This window comes from Carassius auratus, chromosome 28 (assembly GCF_003368295.1).
Source record: "Carassius auratus strain Wakin chromosome 28, ASM336829v1, whole genome shotgun sequence".
Classification (NCBI taxonomy): domain Eukaryota; kingdom Metazoa; phylum Chordata; class Actinopteri; order Cypriniformes; family Cyprinidae; genus Carassius; species Carassius auratus.
The window spans coordinates 18,869,862-18,889,755 of record NC_039270.1 but is presented as its reverse complement, the minus strand read 5'-3'; the positions used below and the strand labels follow the sequence as shown (position 1 = coordinate 18,889,755).

Sequence of the window (19,894 nt, the reverse complement as noted above, 5' to 3'; positions counted from 1 at the left end):
AACTGATGGTAAAATTAAGGACATTATTAACTGTCTTTATATTTATTTTGAAAGATGAAGCTCGCAATTATGTAAAGGGGCGTTACATTTCCAAGAGAGCTTGCAGTGTTTGGCCAATCACAATGCACTTGGTCAGTTGGCCAATCAGAGCAGACTGCGCTTGTCAGAAGGAAGGGCTTTGTAAAAAATTATGTGTTTGAGAGAAGCGGGGCATAGAGGACCTACAATAATGTACAGTATTTGAAAAATAATGTGTTTTTTTTAACATTAAACCATGTCAACATATTCTGTTACTCCATATAAACAATATAATGATCTTTAAAAAAGCATCATATGACCCCTTTAATTAACTCTGATTGTGTTTGTCTGAAATAAAAAAGGCATATATACCGAAGATGGCTTGAGGGTGAGTAAATTATGGGGTAATTTTAATTTTAACTATCCATTTAAGATGTTTTGAGAATATGTTCCCAGGTTTCCCCTATCTTTGGCTGTTGCATCATGTCTACCTGTTTTTCATAGTTCTGCTCAATGCCCATTATATTTTAAGGTGCCTTCAGGTTACAAGCTTTTTTTTTTTGCTTTTTTTAGAAAAATGTGAACTAAAACTTACTCTATTCTGTTCTCAAATTGTTGATTGTTGAAGTAAAAATAAAGCTTTTATATTGCCTAAAATATCCAGGTTTTGGCTTTGGTTTCCTGTTTTCAAACTTAATGAAGGTAATGATCGTTTGACCAATAACATGCAGACATTTTATGTAAAATCGACCAATCATGGTGCGTGAACAGGTGGGATCTACAGAGAAAGGTCAAAGCGATGCAAATACGTGTACATATCAGTGTTCGACTTGAAGCAGCACTGAGCATACCGATTAGTGTATGACATCAAAGTGCCAACATCACAGTACTTTTCATTCAACAATTGGTCTGCGCAGCACAAACAAAGCCAAAACCTGGATATTTTAGGCAATAAAGAAATCCTTGCTCAGGACGTGTCCTGGGAAAATGGCACATTTGGTCACCCTATCATAGAGAGATATTGGTCACTAGTTGTTAACTAGCTGTTATTAACTGAATCAAGTATTAACTTGTGTCACAGTTGTGCCATTTCTTTTTTTTTCACATTATATGCTAATACATTTCTATTTTGTCTTTTGCTTTCTGAAGTTTAATGGTTATGTTCTGTAGCTGATGAATTAATTTCTTCATTTCAACAATGAATTTTCCAGCCTTTGATGTCATCCCACTTTCGTCTGGTTCTATATCTATGGGTGTTTCTGCTAGTTTGTTCATGTCTTTGAGCACATTGGTATTTTTGAAAACTGAGATCATAGCAAGCACAAAGTTAAATTTGCCAACATCTGCTGCTAGTGATGCAGCTAAATGCATATTTGAAGACATCTGCGTAGTCAATTCAATAACGTCTTCTATCTGTATGACATTCTCAGCATGCTTAATTTTGTTAATCTTTTCAATCATGGGCTTGACTTTATCCTGAAATTCTTTCAGTTCAGCTTCAATGTCTTGTCTTAATTGTTTTATCTTTCGCATTTCATTAGAGCTGCTTATTCCACTGGAAAATCTAGCAGCTCTTAGCGCCAGGATTCTTTTGACAACAACATAAGCAGTAGCAGCAAGAAGAGAAGTTCCTAGAGTAAATGGAGCTGCAACTATTCCTGCAAACAGAGCAGCACCTCCACTGATTAACAGCCATCCTGCATCTCTGGAGGCTTCAGAAGAATGTCTGTAATCTTCTTCAAATTTTTCGATAATACAGTGCAGTCTCTCTGTGCACTGTTGGAGTTCAAGGTGATCTCTCTCATAGAGCTCAAGAAATTCATCTCTGAGACGAATGTCTCTGGCTCTACAGAAAAGAAATATTAGTTTATAATTCGAACAATTTGTAATGTAAATGTTTTTATTAATTGTAAACATATTAGTTGATATGCAGATGACTTTGATAATATGTGGTGCTATATTGTGTTAGTATGTTTTTCTCACATTATTTCGGAAGGTTCATCCAAGCTCTTGCGCTGGCTGTGATGAGTGGGTGATGCCGCTCCTTCAATTACATAACACAAGTGAACCATTATATGATGTGCTTCAGAAGTGGATCAAAAATGTAAATCAATTACAACATTATTGTTCCAGGTGAGTGCTGCTGTTGTCTATGTAGTCTCTGTGTATGTAAACAATTTATAGTTGCATGTATAAATTATAATAACTTGTCATTTTCAATGTAGTGCATTTTGTAGTAAAAACCCTTCCAGTTTGACTCCCCTTAATATCAATAATAAATGGTTGAATCCTACAAATCCTAGAGTTAAACAGTTGAGTTTTACCGTTTTTAAATACATTCTGCTGATCACTGGGTTTGGCTGTAGCACTTTTAGCTTAGGCAAGCAAAGATCATTGAATCTGATTAGACCATTAGCATCTCACTCAAAAATTACCAAAGAGCTTCATTTTAAAACTTGACCCTTCTGTAGTTACATCGTGTACTAAGACAGACAGAAAATTAAGTTGTCATTTTCTAGGCCGATATGGCTACTAAACTCTCATTCCAGCGTAATAATCAAGGAACTTTGTTGCTGTACCATGGGTGCAGCAGGCGCAATGATATTACACAGTGCCTGAAAATAGTGCCAGCTTGGTAACTTCCAATAAGCCTATTTTCAAGTGCTGTGTAATAACATTGCGCCTGCTGCACACATGTTACAGCAGCAAAGTTTCTAACCCTAACCCCTAACCCTTCCTAGCGAGATTCTAACAGTCTAATCAGATTCTATATTCTATGCTAAGCTAAGCTAAAAGTGCTACAGCCAGACCCAGAGATCGTGCTAATTGGATTACAAAATGGTAAAAATCAACTGTTTAACTCCAGGGCAGTTGGAAAATTTGCCTATTTTCAAAAATAATTATTTTAACACAAAAACTATCAGATTTCAGAATTTGTATTATTATTATTTTTTTTAAGTTATAACCAGTTCAAATACCATTAGACTTATACATTCATATTATCTTTATTTTTCATCTTTTGTAAAACCATAAGGTTATAATATTTAATTATTTATGTTGTCTCCTAAGCATTTGGTACCTGCAACTACATTGCATATGTGTGCCTCATACTGGTGACAATACATGGCTAATAGAGTCGATACATTTCTTGTGATTCCTAAAATGCATTCCTTATTTTATACGAAATTAATTTTTAAAACTAAAATTAGAAATAGCGGTTAAGTAATTTCATAATGGTACTTTGGAAAGTGAATTATTTTCTCTGATAGATCAGCATCCTTTCTGCTTTTTCATCTCATGTTTTCAGACTTGTTGCATTTAGTCATTTTTATCAGTACAGCAATTTTCAAATAGGGTTATTTTTGCCCACCTAATTTCATGACGTGAAGTAAAGCCCCTTTGTTCTTCCTCTCTTCTCCAGCTTTCCTCAGATCCTCCAGGTTCTTTATCCATTCATCTTTTCCCTCCTCCTTCAGTCTGGGAATCAAGAAATCCAGATGCTGAAGAGTGAAAGCGCTGTCTGATTTTAATGTGATCTTAGAGAGACTCATGACTGTCACATAAGCTTCATGAAGCGGTTTGGACTTTTCATTTTTAAACTTCTGAAGTTCGCTCTTCACTTTTTCTTCCTTTTTTATATTATTCTGAGACTCTGTCATGTGTCTTTTATGTTCCTTTGTAATGTTTTCAAAAATGTCTTTTTGAAAGCTGGTTTCACCAGTGTGTTCATACTCCCGTTTCATGTTAACAAATGTCAAAGTGGTCGCCTTTTTCTTCCTCACATATTTTTTGTTCTCTTTGACGTGTTTGCTGTAATGACACTTGTTTGTACACACAGTGCAGCGTTCATTTTTCATGACCCAGCACTTTGAAGGATCTCCGGCCCACCAGCAGCCCCATTCGTGACAGTTTTCCTGACAGACAGAGCAGCAGGTTGCATTTCTGTTCCACCACCATTCATTTTCAATGAGGACTTTTTCTTTGAAATATCTTTTGACTGTAAACTCAAAGTTTTCACATCTCCCGATCTTGTCTCTATTCTGTCCGAGGGCTTCTTGAATCTGATTAAGTTCTTCAGTTTTTGACTCTTTATCAGAGATTCGTTCCACCAGATTGTTGACACAGGCCTCAAGTCGACGTCTCTCTTTCAGAACATCTAACGTCATCTGAACACTTTTTCTGTTCTTTTCATCCAGGAGTGTGAAGAACCGATTCATGCTTTTTTCTCCCATTTCCCATGATGTTCTGAATGCATCTTCATACTGCTCGGCTCCATGCTGTTTCTGCTGGTTGTTGAATAAGAAGTGAACAGGTCTTTTTCTCTCATCTCTTCTGCAGGGTATTTCTGCTGTTTTAATGGCATTAAGAGCATCTGTTGGAGGTCCTCCATCTGAATATGTGAGTAGAAACATTATGTTCTCCTCTATATCTTTACCAAACAGAGACAGAACTGAGTGGAAGATGTAAAGCTCTTTGTCAGAGAGTCGATTCTGAGACGCCTTCATCACAAAACACACTGCATCAATATCATGAATCCCATCCTCATCTGAGAATAATCTCATCAGATACTCAGAAATCTCTCTGTCTTTCTCGTATCCTTCTGTGTGTCCGTATCCTGGAGTGTCAATGATGGTCAGAGATATTGGGTTTTCTTCAACAAACACCTCATAAACAGTCATCTGATGTGCCTGGGATTGTGATTCATCTATATTTTCTTCTTCTTCTTCAGTGATTTGATAAAACTCTTGATCATCAAACTTCACTCCCAGTATGTAGTTGATCATGGTGTTGATCATGGTTGTTTTCCCAGCACCAGTTTCTCCCACCAACAGTATGACTTTATTCTGTTTGTTTCGGTCTGTTCGTCCATATATCCACTGTCTGACCTTTTTATTATTCCCATCAATATATTTTCTTTCAGTTTTCAGTTGACGAAGTGCTGGAGGACCTGGATTTATAAGTGTGGCATTGTGACATGATCTGCAACAGAAATAATTAATATAGCATCAACATGTGATGTCCCTTATTAATATACAATCCCTTATTATACTGCATAAAAGGTAACACAAATGCAAAACTATCTGAAAAACACTAAAAAAATAATGTTGTACTTGTGTGTGTGCATACTGTTTTTCTCTGCTCTTCTTTCTGCTTTCTTTGATTTCTTTTCTAAATGTTGCAGTTCATGTAAATTAGGGTGGGCTTAACCCTTGAAGTAGGCAGGAAATTTGTTCGTATTTTTTAATACAATTCTTATTTTTTTTTATGGAATACTGCAGTGTTTATTATAAATAATTTACCCATGCTTCATTTTTTTAAAAAATTTTTATTCATGTGCCCTCATAATCTTTCATCAAAAAACGTTAACCTCCCCCTCAAAATGACTCATCTTCTCTTCTGGTCACAAGCTATGGCACAAGGGTGGAGCTTTCTGCAGAGATAGCTGCAGTAACATCAGTGACATCTGCTGGTTATATAATTTAGAATATCATCAAAAAGTTGTTTATTTCACTACTTCCATTCATAAAGTGGAACATGTATATTATATTCATTCATTCATTCATTCATTCATTACACACAGACTGATATATTTCAAATGTTTATTTCTTTTAATTTTGATGATTATAACTGACAACTAAGGAAAATCCCAAATTCAGTATCTCAGAAAATTAGAATATTGTGAAAATGTCCAATATTGAAGACACTTGGTGCCACACTCTAATCAGCTAATTAACTCAAAACACCTGCAAAGCCTTTAAATTGTCTCTCAGTCTAGTTCTGTTTAGTTTAGCATTTCCTTAGGATATCAGGGTCCCAGAATCTGGAGGAAGAGAGGAGAGGCACACAATCCACGTTGCTTGAGGTCCAGTGTAAAGTTTCCACAGTCAGTGATGGTTTGGGGTGGAAGACATGTAATACTATGGACCCTGATTCTGAAGGGGAATATCTGCATTCAGAAGATGACGGTGATTCTGAAAGTGAAACTATAGCCCTACACCAAGCACAAACGGTGAATCCTTTGCCCAATGTCAGTGGTGTGAACAATGTTTCCCGGGGTCGGAGTGTTCATCACGTAATTAGCAGGCGGGTTAGTGTTGAGGCGGGAGATTTTTTACCGCGCTAGACATGTAGCTTTGTCTTCTGACCAATTGCCTCTCCACAATCACTGCGACAGTATTGTGGGTGGAGACTTTGTCTAATGCCACTGGGTAAGACGAGGTCAAAGTATTCATAGGACAGTTAGAGGGCAACGTGGATGCAGGGTGGGGAGTCGCAATGACAATGACAGTAGTCCGAGCTGTGCACACTCGGCACGTGGGAGGCAGATCTGGCCGCGCTGCTCGTAGCAGGAGCAGAGGCGGTGTGACACGGGTCATAGCTTTTGAACTAATCAGGTCTTGTCTACTTGTGTTTGTGTGTCATATGAATAATATATATGTGCCCCATATGTAACAGAGTTATATACAAAGTGTGTCTCCACTTGCAAATAATGATATATCAAATAATCACATTTACAAATGACTAGATGGAAAAATGTTTATCAGAGCTTCCTATTGGCTGGCTGGTTCTACGTGCTGTGTACGCCCCTGTTGCGTTCGTCAGTTCATTTGTAAAAAGGCCAGTGGTAAGTTGTGTGTTTGGTAGCTCTGAAATTCTGTCTGTTACTGTCTACAAAATGTGTGAGACATCATGAGCAACAGCATGTATTCGATATCAAGACAAGTGCTAGACATTGGGGAAGAGTGTAAAAGATGTTTGTTTTATTTTAGCGTGCCAGCACGAGGAGTGTCGAATATGCTGGAACTGATCAACTCACTCTGTGTTATCCTGTTTTCTCAGGTACAGGTTATGTTGTGGTTTTGTGACAATATAATCCTTCAACAATGTTTAATATTTTTTTTAATTTTCACTCTCGGTCAGTTCATTTGTAAAAAGGCCAGTGCGTGCCAGCACGAGGAGTGTCGAATATGCTGGAACTGATCAACTCACTCTGTGTTATCCTGTTTTCTCAGTGAATAAAAAAAACAAAGGCTGGGAGAAGAGTTTGGTTTTCACGAGCTTTATTGATACACAACACAACGCAGAAAAGATTAAAAGAAAAGACCAGTTACATTGGTGCCGTGATCGGTCTTTCTAAGCACCTGTGTCGGACGCGCAACGTCAGGCGGAACCCGGCATTGGCGTGCAGCTGAAACGTGAAAATCTGTGCACGCGGACGTCGGGGGATCGTCGCGAGGCGGAAGTCGGAGGATCGGCGCGAGGCGGACGTCGGGGGATCGTCGCGAGGCGGAAGTCGGAGGATCGGCGCGAGGCGGACGTCGGAGGATCGTCGCGAGGCGGACGTCGGGGGATCGGCGTGTGGCGTTACTTTGGAGCTTCTGTGCACAGAGGACTTGAGGCAATCGAAACGAAGTTCAGAGTTTGACACGGGTGGAGCTTGGAAGTGAAGACGAGGTGGTTGCTTGCACTACTACATGAATACAGGCACTGAATTGAGTATATATATATTTTTTTAGGTTTATACAAAATTGAATTGCTATACTTATTCTCTGAAATATTTCTGGGTTCAGTTACTAGTAGTGTGATTTTTGGAAAGACATGGAAAAGTATAACACACCAGGCCTGGGCAGAGGGAGAGGGGTGTACCAGACTGATGTAACATTTTCTGTGGATAGAGGGCTTACTGGCTATCCACTTACTTCCACACCATGTGTAGCTTTTCAAAATTGTGGAGAAACTCTCAAAACTGATCAGTCCGGGGGTAATATGGCAGATAGGACTGCATTAGGGACTTCTACTGAAGGGGGCAGTATTCCTGTAGATATGTTGGTCACTGTTGTGAAACAAATAGGTCAATCCATCAGTGAAAATATTGTATCTTGTTTGGAATCAAGAGTGTTGGGAGGTGGGGAAGGATTCAGAGCTGAACAACCTGGCAGTAGCATACTCTCTGGAACACAAAACCTGAAGCTGGTATTACAGTCTGATGTTAAAGAGCCAGCATACTATCGAGGGGATGGTTCTGATAAATGCACAGTGTATGAATGGGTGGAATTGATGTCAGTATACTTGCGTAAGCGTGAGTATAGCCAAGAATGTCAGGCTGAAGAGGTTTTGGGCCGATTAATGGGGAGGGCACGGGACGTTGTTAAAATAGCTTTACGCAACTACGCAAAAACTGACCTGACTAATGGCCCTGGACCTATTTTTGACATCCTGAAGCAACATTTTGGTGAAACTGTGCACTCTGCTATGCCCTTAGCTGATTTTTATGCTACACTGCCCTTAAAAGGAGAAAGTCCATTTGATTATTGGATAAGGTTAAACAGGGCAATTGATGTAGCAGAGGACTGCTTGAAAAGACAAGGGAAGAAACTTGATAATCCATCTCAGGAGGTGACCGTTATGTTTGTTAGACATTGCCCAGATCCCCAATTGCAGCTGATTTTCAGATGTAAACCCCAGCAACATTGGACAGCTGCTGAAGTGCAAGAAAGGTTGGATGAATTTCAAAGGGAAAACAAGTATACACGAAATCAGTTATCATGTTTAGCTCAGAAACAAGAAACTGTATTGCATGTTTTACCTACTGCTCATGATGAAGTTAGCAATAATGAGGTATCAGTAGTCAAGTGTAATGCTCCTCAAGTACAGCAGTCTTTTGCTTGCAGTTCTGTCGAATCCTTAGAGCGGCTGATCACACGACTGGAACATGTGTTGGAAAGAGTTCCAAGTGAGATGACAAAACCTGCTGAAAAGCCTGTTCGACCGAGGCCCAAAACTAAAGGTGATAGGTGGGGCCCGTGTAAGGTATGTGGAGACTCTAACCATACCACCTCTTACCACTGTCGAGCAAATGGGCTTTGCTTTGTGTGTTTTGCACCAAATCACACACGTTTTGAATGCCCAAACATTGTTGCAGATGGGCTTGTCAGGGTCTCGTCAACGGCATGTCCCTCTGGCCAGCAGGGAAACTAAATGGCCCGCATGAGGTGGGGGGAGATGCAGGGCCCAATGAAAACCCCCAAGTATTTGATGTTGATTTGGAATCACTATATTCTACTGTGCGTGAGGAATTTGACCAAAACATGACTGTGATAGTTCAAAACACACGAAAACTGTCAATGCATGAGGGATTGTTTTATACTGACGTTTGTTTGGAAAACACACTTACTGTTAAAGGTATGATAGATTGTGGTTCTATGGCTTGCACTGTGAGCCCTGGGGTTGTGTCTAAGTTAAAGGATGCAGGAGTAGCCTTGACTGATTCGGTGACTCCAACTCATGTAGTGCTGGTCGGCTGTGGAGGGTCGAAAACAAAACCTAGTGGGATGTGTGACATAAACATGACTGTTTACGGGTGTACTGTTCAGGTTCCAACATTGATTGTTGACGGCCAAGATGATGACATCATTGTGGGTAGCAATGTGATAAAGTACCTGATCAAAGAGTTGAAAAGTCGAGGAGAATTGATTAAAAGAAGGATGTCTGTCAATAAGGATTCTGAGGATAGTAAACTTATTCAGTTGCTGGCTAATGTGGAGAGGTGGAACGGAGCAGTCGTTCCTGGAAAGGTTGGGACAGTTAAACTGAAGAATTCCGTAACACTTGAACCCTTAAAGGAGCATTTAGTTTGGGCAAAGCTTTCTAATCTAAACAATTTGTCAGCAGGCAGTGCCATCATTGCAGAGCCGTGTGGAGCACGCTCCAGACCCAGAAATATCTTGATTGGTCGTACAGTGGCAAGGTTGTGGGCTGATGGATGGGTGCCTGTTAAGGTAATTAACCCTTCATCGGTGCCCATTACTCTCAGACGTAACGCAAAATTGGCTGACATTTATCCATGTTTGGCACTGGAAGACTTTGATGATGCATGTGAAGGCGTCACAAATGGAGGGTTATTATGCCCAATCAGACAACATACCAACAATGTAGAGGTTCATGACAATTCAAGTGGTTGCAGTTTGTCTGACATTGGTGTACCCAGGAGAGACTGTGAGTTCCATGATAGGTTAACGAAGCTGGGACTCGCAGGCATTGATTTGAGTTCCTGTCATTTGTCTTCTGATTGGAAAAAAAAACTTGTTGATCTAATTGAGAAGTATGAATGTATTTTCTCTAAACACAGACTTGACTGCGGCAAAGTTGAGGGCTATGTACATCGGATAAGGCTGAGTGATGACCGTCCATTTAGGCTTCCATACAGACGACTTCCGCCTAATCAGTACGATAAGCTTAGGCAAGCCTTGGATGAAATGGAAGAGAGAGACATTATCAAGAGATCTAGTAGCGAATATGCTTCACCTCTTGTTATTGTTTGGAAGAGAAATGGAGATTTAAGACTTTGTACTGATTTTAGGTGGCTCAATGCTCGAACTATAAAGGATGCTCATCCATTACCACATCAAGCCGATGCTTTAGCTGCACTGGGTGGAAACATTTTTTTTTCCACTATGGACCTGACGTCCGGCTACTACAATGTTGAAGTACATGAGGAAGACCGAAAATACACTGCTTTCACATCGCCTTTTGGGTTATATGAGTATAACCGTCTTCCTCAAGGACTTTGTAATAGTCCAGCAACTTTTATGAGAATGATGCTCGGAATTTTTGGAGATCAAAATTTCTTGAGCCTTCTCTGTTACTTGGATGACGTGCTTGTATTTGCTCCGGATGAGGAGTTGGGTTTAAAGAGATTGGAGCTGGTTTTTGAGCGCCTGAAGTCTCATAATTTGAAGTTGGCTCCAGGGAAATGTCATTTTATGCAAAGGTCAGTGAAGTTTCTTGGTCATGTTGTCAGCGAGGCGGGTGTGGCTTCAGACCCTGATAAAATCAAGGTGATTACTGAAATGACAGAGTCGGATCTTATGGATGACAAAACTGGTGCTCCATCCCAACAAAAGATACGTTCTTTCCTTGGGATGGTAGTATATTATCAGCAATTTATAGAACAGTGTTCAGTAATTGCAAAACCACTGTTCCAGTTAACTGCTGGCGCTAAGGGTCAGAGAGGTAAAAAGGTTAAGAAGACTGTGTTGAAAAGAACACTTACTGCAGAGGATTGGACTGATGATTGTAGGCAGGCATTTTGTCGTCTTAAGCAGGCTCTGATTGACTGTGTTTTATTGGCTCATCCAGATTTTAACAGGTCTTTCTTGGTTTCGGTGGACGCTTCCAGTAGTGGCCTAGGTGCTGTACTTTCACAAGTACCAGAAAATGGGGATATGGCAAGGCCAGTTTGTTTTGCCAGTAAGTCACTTTCATTTGCTCAGTCAAAATATCCAGCGCATCGGCTGGAATTTTTTGCATTGAAGTGGGCTGTATGTGACAAATTTAGTCACTGGCTGAGAGGTCGCCCCTTCACAGTATGGACCGATAACAACCCCCTGACATATATTTTGACAAAACCAAAACTGGATGCTTGCGAGCACAGGTGGGTTGCCAAGTTGGCGCCATTCCAGTTTGATATTAAGTACATACCTGGTTCAAGGAATATTGTGGCAGATGCTCTTAGTAGAGAGCCATTTGTAAAACAGAGCACTTTGCATCGCCTTACTAGAGTACCGTACAATTTGCTGTTGCAAGATGCGTCAGCAGTCCAAGGGGAACAAGTGCAAGAGGTTTTCAGATGGTCTGCACACCCTTTTGAGCCGAACACTGAGCCGGGTATTGAGGCAAAATGTGACATGTTGGCAGTGCATTCCCAAGCACCGGTAAGTAGGCCATCTGGTTCTTGGTCTGTGATGGAAGTGTCTGCGGTCATGGAGGCAAAAAGGTCTAATTTGGTAACCTCACATTGTGACCTTTTGTTGCCTCAGTTGATTCATCTTGTTTTACCTACTGATCAACCAATATTGAAGGGCCTGTCACGTGAAGAGTTGGCAGATAGGCAGCGGACCGACAACATATTGGCTAGGGTGATTTGTTATGTAGAAAGGGGTAAGAAACCATCTAGTCGTGAGCGTAAACAGGAGCCAGTGGAAGTTGTCAGGCTGCTTAGATCCTGGAACAAGTTTGAGATGAGAGCCGGGATACTTTACAGGGTTTCTCGGGATGTGGTGTCAAAGAAAAAGTCATTCCAATATGTTGTCCCAAAATCATTGGTGGTGACTGTGTTGAAGGGGGTTCATGATGACGCTGGCCATCAGGGCCAACAGAGGACATTGTATTTGGTGAGACAACGTTTTTTCTGGCACAAACTTGAAGCGGATGTGAGAGATTATGTCAAATGCTGCAAGAGGTGTGTTTACGGTAAATCACCTGAGCCAGAGGCTAGGGCTCCTCTTGAAAACATTATGACATCTGAACCCTTGGAACTTGTGTGTGTCGATTTTTGGTCAGCTGAGGACAGCAGGAATAAGTCAGTGGATGTACTTGTTGTCACTGATCATTTTACTAAAATGGCACATGCTTTTCATTGCCCAAACCAGTCAGCCAAAGCTGTAGCTAAGCAATTATGGAGCAATTTTTTTTGTATATATGGCTTTCCCAAACGCATTCACTCCGATCAGGGAGCGAATTTTGAAAGTGCATTGATTTCTGAGCTGTTGTCAGTTGCAGGGGTGGAAAAGTCACACACCACTCCATATCACCCAATGGGTAATGGGGGTGTGGAAAGATTTAATAGGACACTTGGAAACATGATTCGAGCACTCCCCCCTGCAGCGAAGCAAAGGTGGCCTCGACTGCTTAAATCTCTGACATTTGCATACAATTGTACGATTCATGAGACCACTGGATATGCACCTTTTCAACTGATGTTTGGCAGGACCCCGAGACTCCCAGTCGATGTGGTGTTTGGGTCAGTTTTGCGAGATAATGATGTTGTTGACTACAATGAGTACGTTAGGGAATTGATGGAAGATCTCAAACAAGCAGTGACGATTGCGAGAAGGACTGCTGGAAAACAACTGAAAAGACATGCTGCTCTTTATAACAGAAAGCTCAAGGGTGCTCCAGTAGATGTTGGGGACAGGGTTTTGTTGGCAAATAAGGGTGAACGTGGCAAGCGAAAACTGTCCGATCGCTGGGAGAGCAGTCTGTACATTGTAGTAGACAAAAATGTTGAAACAAATACTTTCAAAATTGAGAATTCTTCCTCAGGCCAAGTGAAGATTGTTCATCGTAATTTGATCATGCCTGTGAATTTTTTGCCTTTCCCTGATGATGTTGCAGAGAGACCTGTGGGAGGGGAAAGGTGTGTTGGCGGTGACCAAACTCACACGCTAGAGCACTTGGAGAGAACAGTTGATGAGAGAACAGTTGCATGGGTTTCGGAGCTTGAATCTTCAAGAGATTCCAAAAAGGGGTCAGAGGTTTCGGAAATTGGCAATGGTGCACAAGAATGGCTTGTGTGTCATAATGATTCCGGTGACCCCGTGGTATTGGCTGAGTTGGAAGACTCTGTTGGATTTGCATGTTCAATTGACAATGAATCTGATCTGGACATGAATTCGAATTTGTCTGCATTTGATCTATCATCAGATGTTGACTCTCAAAGCAATGTAACTACTGTGGTGTCAGCTCAATTTGACAGCAAAACTGATGTTGGAGGTTTGATGACTTCAGTTAGATCAAGAGCTGGAAGAATTATCAGACCGGTGGTGAGGCTTATAGAAACAATGCAAGTACAAAAAGTAGACAATAAGGTTAATGCCCCTGTTTGGATCTAATTTGTTTTATTACTACTTTTATTGTTATGCTTTTGTTTTTATTTTATTTATTTTTTTTTTCTTATTTTTTTTTTTTTTTTTTTTTGATCCTGTTGTTCTCCCATTTAGTTTTTTTTTATATTGTGAATGTATTTGGTCTGTATACCAAGATGTGATTTTAAGGGACTGTTTCTATGTTGATTGAGTGTACTGAACATGTAACAGGCATGTTGACCTATGAGTTTGGAGGGGCGTAGCTAACCCCTTCTCCTCTAATTCTTTGTAAGAATAGTCTATGAACTGGAATGCTCATCAACATTCTTATCTTGGATATATTCAAATTGCATCTTGTTTTGATGTGTTTTTGTTTTGTCAAGGTGTAAATTTATATATTTCTGTTTTGTATTCTGCAGTTATTTGTACCTGAGTGTCATTAGTAGTGAGTATGTTATGCCATGGTAGGTTAGAATTGTTGCAAGTGGAGTTCAGGAGGGGAGAATGTAACAGAGTTATATACAAAGTGTGTCTCCACTTGCAAATAATGATATATCAAATAATCACATTTACAAATGACTAGATGGAAAAATGTTTATCAGAGCTTCCTATTGGCTGGCTGGTTCTACGTGCTGTGTACGCCCCTGTTGCGTTCGTCAGTTCATTTGTAAAAAGGCCAGTGGTAAGTTGTGTGTTTGGTAGCTCTGAAATTCTGTCTGTTACTGTCTACAAAATGTGTGAGACATCATGAGCAACAGCATGTATTCGATATCAAGACAAGTGCTAGACATTGGGGAAGAGTGTAAAAGATGTTTGTTTTATTTTAGCGTGCCAGCACGAGGAGTGTCGAATATGCTGGAACTGATCAACTCACTCTGTGTTATCCTGTTTTCTCAGGTACAGGTTATGTTGTGGTTTTGTGACAATATAATCCTTCAACAATGTTTAATATTTTTTTTAATTTTCACTCTCGGTCAGTTCATTTGTAAAAAGGCCAGTGCGTGCCAGCACGAGGAGTGTCGAATATGCTGGAACTGATCAACTCACTCTGTGTTATCCTGTTTTCTCAGTGAATAAAAAAAACAAAGGCTGGGAGAAGAGTTTGGTTTTCACGAGCTTTATTGATACACAACACAACGCAGAAAAGATTAAAAGAAAAGACCAGTTACACATACATGGAATCAGAGTGCCTGCTGTATGTAGTAAATAATTGAAAATCTCTACAGCAAAAGGCCAACCTCTACATGCATTTGGTTTGTTTCTACCATTTATAAGTAATGATTTACACAGTTTGTTTACTTCTTACTATTTACTTGAGCATTCAGTATTGTGCAATATAGCACACAGAAGGTGAGGAACATTTTGGGGGGAAAGAAGTGCTGCATTTTATCATTTAAACGTGACTTTTCATGAAAATTCTAAAGTGCTACAAGATGGCCACCAGCATATAACGTCATAATATGCAAATTAGATGGGAAAATGTAATCCCTTCATAAACATTGGGTCATCCTTAATATTTTTATAATTGACAGAAAGTCTCTATCTTTTATCACTTTTAAGATATAGCCTTTTGAAATTAAGACGTCAAAATCAAAAGTTTTAGAAAAAAACCTCTGGCGCCTAAAGGGTTAAGAGCACTTCATGCTTCCTGCTGCGGACCAACTTTATGGAGCTGCAGATTTAATTTTCCAAAAGGACTTGGCACCTGAACACACTGCCAAAGCTTCCAGTACCTGGTTTAAGGACCATGGTATCCCTGTTCTTAATTGGCCAGCAAACTCACCTGACCCTTAAGATTTTCTATGGAGTATTGTGAAGAGGAAAATGTGTGTGGCAAGGGGGGGCGTGGTTTAGCGAACCCTGCAGCGGGGGAGAGCGTCAGGAGACGCACGGTGAGTGAGTGGGTTAAGCGCAAATACTGAACACCTGTCTCTTGTTGCAGTAATTGGCGTGGAGAGAGTATAAAACACCAGAAGAAACAGGAGCGGGAGAGAGAGAGGACATCTGGCTGCTACATGTGGACTGAGTTTATGTTGATTGTTTTTTCTTTTGTTGGTGCATGTTTTGCCCACTTTTTGTTTGGAATTCATAAATAAAGCAGTCAGTAGTCACAGCCGACCCGGCTGTCTTCCTTCCTAAACAACGAACATTGTTACACTGGTGCCGAAACCCGGGAAGGAAGATGGATGCCGCCGCCGTGCCTGTGCCCTCCGCTGCACCATTTGCGGAGCTGATTACATCCCTCGCGGTCATGCAACATGATCAACACCAGGCCCTGCTGGAGTTACATCACGATCAGGAGAGGCGGTTTCAGGCCGTCCTCCAAACCCAGCAGGAAGACCACGAGAGGTTCCGTAGCTGGATGGACCGGGAGGTTCGGTCGGAAGCCACGGTCCAACAAGCTGTGCCTGCCCACCTCCCTCTTCACAAAATGGGGCCTGAGGACAACCCGGAGACATTCCTGGATATATTTGAGATGTCATCGAGTTAAAAACATCTCAACTTTTCAGAATGCCGCAAGCGCACCGCAGGTCATCTAGCTTCCTCACCTTTTCTGTAACAACGTTGAAAGCTCAGCCAAGATGAAGGGACAGCTGATAGCTGTATGTGGATTTTTTTTATTAATTTAGTAGCAGAGCTACTGCAAGCAGTTTTTAGTGCTGCAAATCCATTTATCCATTGCTGAAATTTCCACGTCTTCATGGAGAGAGCAGGTCATGGTTGCTTAGCAACGGCAGACTCAGGAGTGCAAGTGCCCGAAGGCTTTTTGGGGAAAAAAATCTGAAAACGGCATGCCTAGCGTTTTCCACGTGTTTTTAGACGCCATATGTGAACGGCCCCTTACAGTACGAAAACTTCCGCTTAATACAAAGAGTGACGATGGCAGAGACAGCAAAACGTTCCAAAGTGTGGTTATACTTCACTAGAGTTGATGCAGACAATGCTGGTTGTCATAAGTGCAACAAAATTTTTGCATGTAAGGGCGGAAACACAAGCAATCTGTCAAAGCATCTTTCAAAAGTGCATTATGTACAGACAGAGAAATGCAAAGTAACAACACAAAGTAACACAACAGAAAGTAACACAACACAAAGTACCGATAAGAATACCGTTAAAGTACTGGACCGTTAAGCAGTATCGATAAGAGTAGTAATACCGTTAAAACCTTAACGATACCCATCCCTACGCATCACCCACAGTAAGAGACTTTTGGACTGCAATGTCATGGTTTTCACAGAAACTTGGCTACACAATGACATATCCAATAATTCTATTGAGCTAGCTCCGGGCAGATAGAATGGCAAATGACTCTTGTCCTCGGCAAGACAAGAGGTGGTGGATTGTTTATCATTTATGTTAACAAAGCTTGGTGTACGAACACTGTCATTGTTGGGAGACACTGCTCAGCTAACCTCGAGTTTCTCATGGTTAAGTGTAGAACTTTTTATCTTCCACAAGAATTCACTTCCACCATTATAACTGCAGTCTATATTCCATCGGATGCTAATGCAAAGCTTGCTTTGAACAAACTACATGCAGCCGTTAGAAAACAACAGACTGCTCACCCGGAGGCTGCTTTTATTGTTGCGGGTGATTTTAATCACTGCAAATTAAAGAAAGTGCTCCCCAAAATTCCACCAGCATGTTTCCTCCCACACCATAGGAGACAAAACTTTGGATCATGTTTACACAAACATTGATGGAGCTTACACCGAGAACCCCTCCCCCACCTTGGACAGTCTGATCACCTTTCTTTCTTTCTTACCCCTAAGTATTCACCCCCCATCAACCATGTGAAGCCATCAATAGCCGCGTTTCCACTGTCGGGCCTAAACAGGGCGCGCTATTGCATTCTAGGGCCAGTCACGTTTCCACTTGTCACTTTCGATGAAATAACTTGATCCAATGTGGATTATAATCACTAAACAAGGCAGAAATATTTAAGACTATGATGTAAAAGACTTTGCATGCCAAACATTAACGATACCATAGTAAAAATGGTAAATGCAACCTCTTGGAGAAATCAGACGTCAGCTTCTTATTCTCTATCATTGTGTATTTATTTAGTAACATACATTATCTGTCATAAGTCTCATTGCGAGAGTTAGCATATGCTCCGCGTAGCATGTCATCAAAATATAATAATGTTTTTTTTTCGGGAGCTTTTATAAAAATAGAGAGTCTGCGCTGCGGATCATTTCATATAGCTTACAGCTATAATACCAGCATTACAAACTTTTTAAAATAAGATATGTTTGAAATCACTTGATTTGATGTTATTTATAATCACCATACAATGCAGAAATATTTATAAGCCATGCAAAAAACTATGGTAGGCATTAACGTTACCATAGTAAACATGGTAAATATGACCACTTCGAAAATAAGAAGCTGATGTCTGATTTCTCCTAGTGTATTTATTTAGTAACGTATATTATCTGTCATAAGTCTCGTCTAGAGAGTTTATCTCCGCGTAGCCTATCATAAAAATATAATAATGTTTTTGTTTGGGAGTTTTTATAAAAATTATCATTCATTCTAAATGTGATGTAGGCTACTGTAGCTACAAATAAACAGACTCGACTGAATAAGCAGGCTATTTTCGTAATGCTTAAATGTTAAAAATAAAAAAAATAAAATAGAAATAAATGTATTTCTGTGATGAATTTTGAGTCCTGACAAATTAATTCATTATGATCAACGTATCACCTATTCTATAATAAAACATTGATGATTTTGAATTTGACTATTTAACACAGCATGCAAACGAACGGACGCTTTTGTCCTGTCTGTTTTGTGATTATGCGCTAGTTCCTGTGACTTGTTTCTTATTAGCTTTCTGATAACTTCTCTTTGTTGGTGAAATTATGAGGTTGTGTGACGTTGTTCCTTAGAGGCGGGTTTTAGTGAAGCGCAGCGGAGCTTCAGGCCCGAATGTGGAAACGCAGCACTATTCTGGCCTCTGTGCTACTGGCCCGACAGTGGAAAAGTGGCTAGTGAGGACCATCAAAGTGTGGCCAACTGGAGCAGACTCTTTACTTCAGGACAGATTTCAATACACTGACTGGAGTATGTTTGCTTCTCAGGGTGCCTGTAGCTCTCACACGGACATTGATATCTATACCTCCTCTGTATTGAATTACATCAACACCACAACTGACAGTGTTACAACAGATAAACAGATAACAACATACCCTAATCAGAAGCCATGGATGAACAAGGGGGTGTGACTCATGCTGAAAGCCCGTAACACTGCCTTCAAGGTCAGATGATGCTCAGGCCCACAGTAAATCCAGGGCTAACCTGGAAAGAGGCATCAAAAAGGCCAAGTACTGCTACAAGCTGAAGGTAGAGGAACACTTTTTCCAACTCTGACCCCTGCCGCATGTGGCAGGGCATCCACGTCATCAGTGACTACAAGCAAAGAAACTCCGCTCCAACGGTCATAGATGTCTCTTTCCTTAATAAGCTAAATTATGCTCACTTCAACAGTGGCAGCAAGGAGACGTCCACCAAGAACACAATCTCAGCAGATCACCAAACCCTCAAACTCACCTACACAGATGTCCACACTGCACTGAGCCGGATCAACGCACGCAAGGCTGCTGGCCCTGATGGCATTCCTGGACGTGTGCTTAGGGCATGTGCAGAGCAGCTTGCAGGAGTCTTAACAGACATTTTCAACCTGTCCTTCACCCAAGCAACTGTGCCAACATGTTTTAAGTCCACATCCATTGTGCCAGTGCCGAAACAATCCCCCCCGACTTGCCTGAATGACTATCGCCCCATAGCACTCACACCCATCATTATGAAGTGCTTCGAGCGACTGGTCCTAGCACATCTCAAAGACTGCCTCCCACCCACACTGGACCCACACCAATTTGCCTACCGCAGAAATAGGAGCACAGAGGATGCAGTATGCATATTTATTCCCTTTACACCCACGACTGCAAACCTGTGCATAGATCCAACTCCATCATCAAGTTTGCAGATGACACCACGGCGATTGGCCTCATCAGTGACAACGATGAGTCTGCCTACAGGGAGGAGGTACAGCACCTGGCCACATGGTGCGCTGACAATAACCTGCTCCTTAACACCAATAAGACCAAGGAGCTCATTGTGGACTTCAGGAAGAAGAAAGGAAGCACGCATGACCCCATCCACATTAACGGAATGGTTGTTGAACGTGTCTCCAGCTTCAAGTCCCTGGGGACTACCATCTCGGA

General features: G+C 40.9%; 1 protein-coding gene across 2 annotated transcripts in view; it reads right to left on the bottom strand.

The window, feature by feature from the left end:
* Positions 1–351: 351 nt before the first annotated feature.
* LOC113047095 (uncharacterized) overlaps positions 352–19,894 on the bottom strand; it is a 43,218-nt gene continuing 23,675 nt past the window's right edge. For both annotated transcript variants that reach the window (XM_026208351.1, XM_026208352.1), the window contains exons 3-5: positions 3,389–4,998; positions 2,002–2,062; positions 352–1,864 (exon numbers count right to left, since the gene is read on the bottom strand). In XM_026208351.1, the coding sequence (XP_026064136.1) occupies positions 1,132–1,864; positions 2,002–2,062; positions 3,389–4,998 (2,404 nt within the window). In that variant the 3' untranslated portion in view covers positions 352–1,131. The remainder of the gene's footprint in view (positions 1,865–2,001; positions 2,063–3,388; positions 4,999–19,894) is intronic.